The sequence below is a fragment of the Clytia hemisphaerica genome, unplaced genomic scaffold (assembly GCF_902728285.1).
Source record: "Clytia hemisphaerica strain Z4C2 unplaced genomic scaffold, Clytia hemisphaerica genome assembly, whole genome shotgun sequence".
In the NCBI taxonomy this organism is placed as follows: domain Eukaryota; kingdom Metazoa; phylum Cnidaria; class Hydrozoa; order Leptothecata; family Clytiidae; genus Clytia; species Clytia hemisphaerica.
In genome coordinates this window covers 480,624-491,735 of record NW_027104602.1, presented here as the reverse complement: position 1 = coordinate 491,735, position 11,112 = coordinate 480,624, and the positions used below count along the sequence as shown (strand labels likewise).

Here is an 11,112-nt window from a genome sequence, read left to right as displayed (position 1 = left end):
AAGAGGGTAAGTTACAGCCCTTTCTTGAATCGCAAGTCAGATTTGCAAATGACGCAATACATAATTATGATTATACTTTCTAATGAGCTTCAAGAGAACAAAGAGGTTTAATATAGATTAATTACAAAGAAACAAAAGCCTGCATTTCATATAAACGTACAGCCCTTTTTACAAATCTTTCATTATAATTCGTTTAAGTGTAGATCTTACAGTCAATGATGGCGCAGACAGGAGTTGCTTTCAGCTACAAGCAATGGCTCAAAAAACGTCAAATAACTACCAAATTATTCTACTTTATTGGGCTTATCCTTGGAATTGAGTATTCATTTACATTTGCAACTTTGCTTGTTTACTTAAAAGATTTCCTTCAAGTCAAAAACAATTTGAATATCTTTTATAGTTGCATTTCTGGAATATACATCCTGTCTATGATTATATCATCAGTTTTCGTTGGAAAGATATTTGACAGAACTCGGCGAACGCGTCTCATATTCAGTTTCATCTTAGCGCTGGTGACAATTGGCAATGTCCTGTATACGATACCGATTTCCCCTTATTTGTTATTATTTGGAAGATTACTGTCCGGTTTAGGGGATTGTCTTCGAGCAATCATTGTGGCTGAAGTAGCCCGCTCTTTCGCACCGGACGAAGTCGTCTCACAAATATCCGCTGTGTCTTGTACATATGTTGTGGGATTTACTCTTGGACCATGTATAAATTCTGCTTTTGTTAGAGCAGATTTTTGGTTTTTGGGTGTGCATGTAGAATACTCAAACGGAGCTAGCTTAGTGACCTGCTTTCTTTACATGATTGCCTTCTTTTTATCATTGTTTTTTGTCAGTGATTTATCGAGAGAATTTGACTTAAAAGAAGCTTTAAAAAGTTTTTCAGCAGAAGAATTGGAAGAAGCTTCGTTGGATTCAGAGCAAAAACTCATCACCAATGAACGTTTTGAATCAGATCATGAAGAGTCAACTCCTATGATCGAGAATAAGTCATCATTTAAAACCGGTAACGAAATGGAAACCATGTTTGTCTTACGAAAATTCTTCACCAACCTTGATACAATTTTGATTCTGGTGATGTCTTTTACAACCATGTTCTGTGTAGTTGTTTATGACTTATGGGTACCTCTGGCATGCATCGAACTCTTAAATTGGACAAACTTGGATATAAATCTTATTTATCTGACAAATGGAACCATAAGCTTGTTATTTCTCCTCGTAGGCATTTTCAAACCACCCAAAACTGATAAGATGATTTACTTAGGTTATGCTGCTTTTCCATCAATCATGATTATATTCGGAGCATTCTTTTTCTTTAAGTTTGACACTTGGCATATAATATGGTTGGATGCCTTTTTATGGCTTGTTACATGTCTCTGTTTAAGCATTATTATTACAGCAGAGGAACTGTTTCTGATCACCACCCTGGCTAAAATGGTACCATCTCAAGCTCAATCCATTTCAGAAGGAATACGTCTAGCATCTACGCGCCTTGGAAGCGCCCTAGGTCTATTTACCGCCACCTTCACCTTTCAACACTTGAATTATTTTTGTCCATTAGTATTTTTTATATGTATTTTATTAATTTTGCTTTTGATCATTAGAAGAAGGCAGTTTTATGAGCCTGTACCAATATTTTAATTGAAACACTTTAAGTAGGGTATTCTTACATTTGCTGTTTTTCTTGAAGGAGATATTCTAATTCTTGGCCATGGAAAGTCGCATGACCTTCGCAACCGCGCACTCACGAAAAGTCTAACATTTTGAAATGGGGAAAATAAAACAACTACAAGCTAGATTTTGCAGGCAGAACCGGCAACCGTGTGGCACGAAACATAGCGATTAGCATTAGCGATTTTCAATTGCTTTTTTATACCTTTTAATTAACAATTCTGTGAAAGCAGTGAACTGTTATCAGATAGAATAATATCTCACTTTGGCTACTTCATCATCTATTCAAATTCACTTTGTTAAAAGTGATTATTGGTCGTAAAAACAGTTTCTCAAAATTTGATGCGTGGATAGAAATCTCTTTATAAGGGTATGTTTGCACGTTATTTTTTTTCAGTTTCGAAATTTTTAGTTTTGGAAAACGATTGATATTTACAAATCTATTTTAGCTTACATACAATCTGGAATTTTAGGAGCTGAAATTTAGTGATTCCATCGATTTTAACTCCTAAAATTAAAAAATCAATTTTAGTCTATACGGAAAGAATAACTAATTCAGGTGAAAACTTGACACCCAAATTTCTTTTATTAGAAGTGCGTTTTCAAATAGTTTTCAACACTGGTGAATCTATAAAATGAGCCGATTTCAAATATGTAATTCTTATTTGCATTGAGGGGACCGAAGTGCCCGAAATTTCCAGTTAAAAATAGCCAAATTACGTGCATAATTTTTTAAGAATTCAAAAGAATCCAATCAAGCATGAGAAAATATGCAATTGAAATACGATAAGAACAAAGAGATGACATTATCATTGCACACGTGCAATTGAATTCCCATTGCAACTAAGGGACCCCTTACAGACACGCTTCATTTTGAGGAAAAAAGCATGAATTCATTATATCTGATAATAATTCTATGGTTTGAGTTTTCTGGAAACCTTATTTATTAAGCGGTGCAGTTTTTCTGATAGTGGATTGTTTTTATAAAGAAAACTTTTTCAATAGTGTTGATAGTTTCTCCCGATAGATATGCTCTCATTACATATTTTTTATTTTGCCTAGTTATGCCTTATGTGTTTCATTGTTTCAATGTTCATTGATTAGTTTTGATAACCAGGTAGGTCCATAAAAGCATCACTTGTTTTGATTATTTTCAGTTAGGACAAAAAATCAAAGTATAATTGTCCACTGGGACAATATTTTAGCCGATTTTCCCAGTGGGTCTGTGAGAAGGGGGTGTAATTATCTTTCGTATAATATCAAACATGTAGTGTTCTATGTTCTATAATCCGTATAATAATTAAATTGTATAATTTACATAATTGTAGATATTATTTTTGTAAATATTAGTTTTAGATTATTTTCAATATTATAATCGGATATTTTTGCAAGTTATTTAGCAATACGTATATCATAAAGTCTAACAACCTAAAAGTTATTCGAGTTATAGATGTGGGAGTTAACTCCACCTCAACCCTTTTTACTGTCCGTCCCCACAGACATTAATTCCAGAGAAAACTAAAAAACTGTGATAGCACACGGTGTAAAGAAAGCTCAAGATGTGACTGGTATAACAAGTTTCCAAAAAGTGTTTGTGATTGATGCTTACTTTGGTACGACTCTTTTGCTTTAGCCAATCACTGGGACTCGAAGAGTCCACAAAGGCTCTTATTCTAGTCTTCATCAAAATTCATTTCAATTGGAAAAGTCTAGAACCCCCCGGGGGGGGGGGTGGTACTTAGGCAAAAATGGATGATGGGTATGTGCGAACGGTAAGAAAAAATTTGTCGGTTTTCGGAGGTCCCGTCCACACATACCCCTCATTCGCCAACCCTAGTACCCCCTCCCGGGGTCTAGAAACAGCCACCGACAAAAAAAGTGAAAAAATTTAGCCAAAATATCGTCCCCGGTGGAGAATTATCCTCCAATTTTTGTACCCATTGGTGAAAATCATCAAACAAACCAATCCTAATCCCACTAAACTTGAAAACAAAAGAATTCAAATCCCCAACCACAAAACAATATTGGAATATCGACCCTTATCGGTGTTTCTGTCCGATATTTTCACCCCCACTACTGTAAGAAGAGGGTTTATCTTAATTCAAGAGCAGCCGGCGGAGAGATTAAAAAAAAAAATGTGTTCTCATCTTCTCATCACCACATGTGTTACGCCCTGTCAATTTTTTATACAAATGATGTGTTCTGATTTCTATAGGAAACCTTTATCGCACTTCTTGTCTCCCTAAACTTATCATTAGCGAGTTTATGTATGTTTGTTTTTCTGCGACGGAGACGGTAAGGTTCTAACTTGACTAGTTCCAGACCAGCTGAGGACGACGGTAAATCAGCACTTTTACCGTCCTCGGTTTTACGGGTCAGAATTGCAGGTTATTCCAAATCGCTTCAGATACTCTACCGTCCTCTAAAATGCAAATACATAAACTCGCTATTACTTTATGCATATGGTTTATCTAGGAAAAACAGTTTGCCAAGATAAAAAATAAACATCAATTTTCTCTTGATTATTCCCCTGGTCTCCTTAAAAGATGTGGTCTGAAGCTTTTTAAGGGCTACCTAGACAAAAAAGAACACGTTCGATGACCTTCATTATACCCCTGTCTCGTCAGAACACATCGTTATTTCTAGCTGATTAATTTTCGAAAAACTGATCAGAACAGATCAAAATTTCTAGCTGAAATATGCTCTCAGAACACATCGGAAAAAAAGATCACCTCGCCGGCTGCCCACAGGGAGGGGGTACTAGGGTTGCGAGCTGCGACTTTCGACCTTTGGACCCTTACCGGGACTAAAAAGGAGAAAACAAAAGAAAATTTTGGGAATTTTACGACCCTTGTTACTCACGGTAACAAATTTGACGGGCCGGCTGCTTTCGTTAATTTCTCGGTAGAAGGTTTTCGCAAAAGAGAACGGATCAACATTTTTTGTAAATTTCCTTAGAACAGATCCACACATCTCCAGCTGGAGTAGCCTACAGAACAGATACTATTTTGAAAGACTGAATTAGATGCTTTCTTTCCTAAATTTGATGCGCGGAGTAATCAGAATCTGTTCGGAGATGCGAAAAGCGCGGGAAATAAGGAATGAGCTGACTCAGCGAAAAAAAATAATGATAATGGTAGATGGAACTGTGTGCCCACGCGAAATTTTGTCATTTCAGTTATACAGAATTCCAGTGTGTTTGTTTTATGACGTGTTTTATGAACCAGGTTGGTTAATGATTGCCTTTCCTGTACCTTTTCAGGTATTTGTTTTCTCCAGAGCTGTCTAAGCTTTCTTTAATTCAATTTCTCTTCTATTATTTTAAACTACAGTATTTTAACTAGCAGTATTGTATAAACAGTGTGTCACAAACAGCCATATAAATAAAACTCAACATTCTCACAAAAGTTGTCTTTTTGATTTCCCAAACATTCGTCTCAAGCGTTCCCTTCCACAATAATTTATGTAATTGCAATTGCGGTTAGTCCACAGTCGGCTTCAACATATACACGTGTTTTTATTTACGTGACCGAAGTGCCTACTAAAACAATCCGGGGGTAAATAGCGAAGCAACACAGCAGATTATTCGTAAGTATCTTTTGGCATTGACAATCAAATACAATATATTATACTATATTTCCTTAATGCAAAAATCAAAAATTCATTTTTCATTCGCGAAAAATAAAAATAAAAGAATAATGAATTAGTATTACATACTAAGACGCCCCCGTCTTTTACTCTCATTTAATTTCCAATCTCGGCACGTGCAAAACGCCCGTCCGCCCAATATCCACCCAATCAGCTTAAATTCACTTTAATTGTCCTTTGACATTCAAAAAATAGTATTTAAAAGTTATGAATTTATAATGATTACAAAAAACAAAAAGTTTGATACTTCATTAGTGAAATATTCAATAAATTCCTGGTTTCAATTTTCAGTGGGCGTTCTTCTAGGGCTTCGTTTATCGCGCAAATTTTGCGTCACACAAACTTTCTCGGCCGCTCGTAATAATTATACATTGCCAAATTTGGTTATCCATTGTCAAGTCAGGATCGATGGTGACGTCACCTAAGCATAAAAAAGAAAGGATTTCGTCAGTTTTATGCATATATTAATTTGCGAGATATTCTATTCGCCGCGCGAGCGCACTTTTCGTAGACTAGTCGGAGTACTTTCTTTTACTCGCGGGATTGATGGTAACTTTTCATCTTCGTTATTTTTAAAATGAAGCACAACCGAAAAAAAACGAAACTTCAGAAAGTTGCGTATTTCCAGTGAGTAAACGACTCTGACAATTAACAAAATTGATGATGATGATTTTTTTTCGGTCAGGCCAATGTCTCGTATTGGGGGTTCTAGTCTTGAGCCCAAAGCCTACGCAGGATTGCAGCGTTTGGGTAAACGAGACAAAACTCTAAAAAAGCTGGTGTTTTGACGCGCTTCCGTGCTCTCGAAATATCGCGGTTTGAGACGCACTGATAAAAGGGGCCGTCGACAAACGACTTTCTTTTTTTTAACGGCCTGAGGCCGTTAAGGTTCAGACTCCCTCCCCCCCTACGTCTTAGCGGCCAAGAAAATTCTTCAAAAGTAAATACTTTCACTGGTCCATGGCCGCCATGTTCTTTCGATTCGTAATCCTCAAAGTTCTTCTTTTCGCACGGAAAAAACATGTCGTTTTGAGCCGTGACCTTTCAATTTTGAAACTCCAAGCCCCGCAGCAAGTCAGGGCGGGATGGGTGGAGCAAAGAGTCAACTGAGGCGGAGGGAAAAATTGCCGACTTTTGTCACGTGACCAGTCACATGTTTCTACTTTTTGGACCGATGAAACTTGTAAGTGAGACTTTCCTTTTTTTTTAAACTTTTTTAATGGCATTGCAGTGACCCCCTCCCACCCCTTACGGCCAGAAGCCGTTAAAAAAAAGGAAAATCGTTTGTCGACGGCCCCTAAGGGTTGCTGCGACACGTACGACCCTGCCGATGCACCGGACACGCAAGTTGTCCGGTGCGTATTGTCCGGTGTTAAGATCGAATACTTTTCAACATCGGACAATACGCGCACCGGACATCTAAATGTCCGGTGCGGACGCATTTGTACAAGGTCAGCGTGATCATATTTGCGCAAATAAAATGAAAATAAAATTCTCTTTTTGCTGGGATTAAGACTTAGTTACGTTAGACCGTGGAACTCATGCGACACTTTTAAATATTTTGACTTCACATGGTCAACTTGAACTAGGGTTTTCCATAAAAATTCAGTTTAACTGTCGAAAACAGTATCCCCTTCCACTGGCACTGGCCTCGGTTATTCCATTCGATTTCTATTTCGACATTTTATTTCCGAAATTTTATCTCCGTTGTTTAGAAGAAGCATGAGATTTATACCTAAAAAAAATTAAGAAAAACATTAACATTTATTGTGAAAGAGCCAAAATTTAGGCGGGGGTGTTTAGTAAACGTTACCACTTTCCCCAACCTCCCTTCTAAGGCGCTAATTTATAACACCGGACACAATGAGACGGAAACAAATTAACAACGCCGGACGCAATGTCCGGTGTTAATTGACCATATACTTGACTCACACCAGACAAACACCGGACATAATGTCCGGTGCAATCAAAGAATACTTTTCGACACCCGACATCGACACCGGACTGTCCGGTGCATCGGCAGGGTCATCGACACGTACGTTTGGTTTGGGAACGCGAAATACGAACGCGAACTACCCATGTCTAAACTTTTCAATATATCTCCAGAACTAACAGATTTTTTGAAATTCTGTAAAAAGGTCCAAGTTCCTGAATAGTTTTACTATTATGTTCTGTGAAAAAATCATAACCATCAGTAAATACTCGTTCATCTATTTAAGATTGAAGACAAAAGTTTGCGAAGAAAAATAAACCTTGAGCACAAAAAATGCTTTTTTAAATACTTTTTTCCACCGAAAAAACAAATAACTTTTATAGACTTACCTTCCCCAAACATTGAAGAAGCCTCTACTAATTAAAGTAAATGAGAATGAGATAAAGATAAGATAAAACCTTAAAATCAACCAGACTTGCCATCTTGTTTTAGAGTGAGAATTCCAGAGAATTCCATTCGGTTCCAGTTCCCCGGTCTTTTTTTCATCCAATCAGATCGCGCGATTTCACTTTCGCTTTCTCTAGTCCAATAAGACTGCGGGATTTGAGTCTCTATTAAAAAACCCGCGCCGAGTAAAATAGAAATACAGGGGGTCACACTATTGGCTACAGGAACTGAAAGCAAGCAATTAAGGCCAATATTTTTGGTTTTTCTAAAGGACAAAATGTGTAGGAAGCTTTACTGAAGGAGGGATAAGGCTGGGACTATCTATTTAAAAGATATGGACAAAAAAGGCACTTTTTTGGGTGATAATTAAGATTTTACTTAGAAACTTTAATTCTCTTACCCCCGTCTCGGCCCCCTCTGATATGAGCAAGGGAACCATATTGGCCACCCCTACTGAAAATTTCAGATAAAAAAAAACAAGGATTTAATTCCTGTAACAACTCGAAGAAAATTGGAAAAAGCTGGTTTTTGACTGTTTCTGATCCTAAAGTGCTATTTTTTGGTAAAAGCTATGCAATTTATGTTTGGATTTCTAGAAAGCTTACCCATTCATTGTCAATATATTTTTTATTTGAAAGTAATCTCTTCATAGAATAAAAAGATATAGTCAAATCTTGTAGGGTCATTTTTCAAAATTTTTTTGCCAAATTCGATTTTCGCATTTCGGGCTCAGACCCCTGGAAAAGTTCGTCAATACCCATGTATGGTTTAAAAATGGAATAGCTCATTGTATAAGGGTTGCAAAGCAATCCAGACTCCACCTCAATTCGCAAGTTGCTAGCAAAATAAGAGCCACTTTGATAAAACCCCAAAAGCAGAGACAGGGGTCTAAAGCCTTATAATACCCCAAACACACTGGCGGCATAACACCCACCGTCCCGCCGTGCAACACTCTTTCTTCCCTTCTAGTTCTTTTAATGTAAATGGTGCCTTAAAAAATCGAACGTTCGAACATTTTTATTCGAATCGAATAGTCTGTCGAAATCATCAAAAGTAAACAAAAGCAAAAATCTACAAAGATGGCTTGTTGTTGGTTCTTGGCCAGTTTTGAATTGCTTTCTTGACGAATTCGACAAATTTGATTACCTCCGTACCTCTTTATCATTGAATATCCACTTGGTTTTGCAAGGTAAGTTTAGTTCACTTAAAAGAACACTCCTCCCACCCGTGCGACCTCGGTTAGTGTAAAACGCAGGTCACAGGTCACAGGTCACGGGTCACATGTCACAGGTCACAGGTCACAGGTCAGTGTTGACAGGTCAGCTTCAAGTACTGTAAACTAAAACACAAAGAAAATGAAAGAAAATGTTTGAAAAACAGTTGTTAATATCAAAAATATAATTCCACAGGTATTTTATTGATCTAGAACTATTTTAAAGCCAAAAATCCATCCACATGCTTACCACATGCTTTCGCGTTTTATGCCGTGTATAACACAGACCTGTAATACTTGTATTATATATTAACCTATATCACACATGTAATAAAAATTATCTTTTTAATGTTATATGCATGTTACGTATGTTATATATAAAGAATACGTATTAAAAAACATTGATCTCACCTTTGGCTTTAAACGGTCCCCTAACAGGAAAATAGCTATTTCACAATCACTATGTCATTCATGTCTCATTTTATCTCATGCATCACCTTGGGTACACTCATTTCGTTTTATAAGCATACAGTAAATTTCGGCTGAAGCTCACTATGCTTAAAGTAAAGCTCAATTTTGAGCCTCGACTATGCTTAACCCTATGCTTGGTAAAAAAATTATGAAGCTGGGGTAAAAAATTTCGCGCATTTTCCCCTATCTTTAATCTTGAGAGAAATGAAGACATTCTATTGTTTTCGAATGTTGTTGTTATTATAAGTTGTGTTATTTATAAGAGATTTTACGATAGATAAGAGATTTTTACACGCTGACTTCACTGTGAAATTCGTTATAGGCGATGTAGTCCGTACCATTAACAGCATCGTCGGTGTGAAACAAGGTGATATTTTGGGACCGCTATTGTTTACCTTTTACATTACCGCAATGATTGAAACCTGGAAGTTATCCTGTGGTATACCGTTTTGCATATTTCGGAGTAAGAGTGATTTTGTAATGACCGGTCGTAGAACAACCACGAAAGGAGAAGATTTCGAGCTTCCAGACTCGGAATATGCAGACGATACGGCTTTGTTATTTGAGAGTCGAGATCATATCCAACAGGGAGCTACTTCAATAACCGTCCACTTTGATCGTTTCGGAATGGAAATTCATACCGGTGCAATAAATCCCAAGTCAGACTCCAAAACGGAGATATTGTTCTGTGCAAAACCGATATTCATGTATGACAACCCTGAAACCCTTGATAATGTCGACTTATCTGATGTAATTATTGATGAAAAGCGTTATTTGCCCATTGTTGACGAGTTTTGTTACCTTGGTAGTATAGTTACCAACGATTGTACCGATGAAAAGGATGTGGATACCCGTATTGCCAAAGCAAGTGGTGCTTTTGGAATGTTGAGAAAATGTTTGTTTGCATCATCTGATATTACCAATAAGGCCAAAGGATCAATATTTCGTTCGTTAATCTTACCAATTCTTCTTTATGGTAGTGAATGTTGGTGCATGACGGAATCTTTATTGAGAAAGATTCGTAGCTTTTACCATGGTTGTATACGTAGTATGTGCCGAGTAAATCGAAAGCACACATTTCTACATAGAATCTCAACTGATGAGCTTCTTGAACGTGTTGGGCTTGAATCTATCGAAACGTATATTTATAGACAGCAATTGAGGTGGATTGGTCACGTGAGTAGGATGGACTGGGATCGTCTTCCTCGGAAAATGCTTTCCTCATGGGTAGTATCGAAACGACCCAGGGGATGTCCTAAGATGACGTATGGTCGTTCAATTCGAAAATGTATGTCTAAATGTGGTATAAATGTTGATAATTGGTTTGTTATGGCTGGAAATCGTTTGGAATGGAATGCAATGATTAGAAATTTGTCTATATAATTTTTTTTTTTTTTTTCTAGTTAGATTACCCTTTTTTTTTTCTACTTTAGTATGTTTCATTTTTCATCTTAGTTATATACTTTTTGTGGTCACTTTAGCTTTAGGAGGTGCTGTGATCCTCACCTTTTGGTGAGGCCTATCCCCTTGCATGGGAAGGCATCTGTCTGTCTGTCTGTATTTATAAGAGATTAAGCAAAAATAAAATCACCAATTTTGTTTGTAATTCTCTTCTTCATTCTTCTGTTATTTTCTGAAGTTTTGGAAATTATGATTCTAAAAATTTCTTTGGATGAGCCTCAAGGTATGCTTAGCATATGCTTAATTTTTCTGGAAATTTGAGC

General features: G+C 36.9%; 1 protein-coding gene across 1 annotated transcript; it reads left to right on the top strand.

Moving 5' to 3' along the window:
• The first annotated feature begins 201 nt into the window (after positions 1 to 201).
• LOC136824207 (uncharacterized) lies at positions 202 to 10,771 on the top strand. Its single transcript, XM_067080385.1, has 2 exons — positions 202 to 1,512; positions 9,711 to 10,771. The coding sequence occupies exons 1-2, from the start codon at positions 216 to 218 to the stop codon at positions 10,769 to 10,771; spliced, it is 2,358 nt and encodes a 785-aa protein (XP_066936486.1). The 5' UTR covers positions 202 to 215.
• Positions 10,772 to 11,112: the final 341 nt, after the last annotated feature.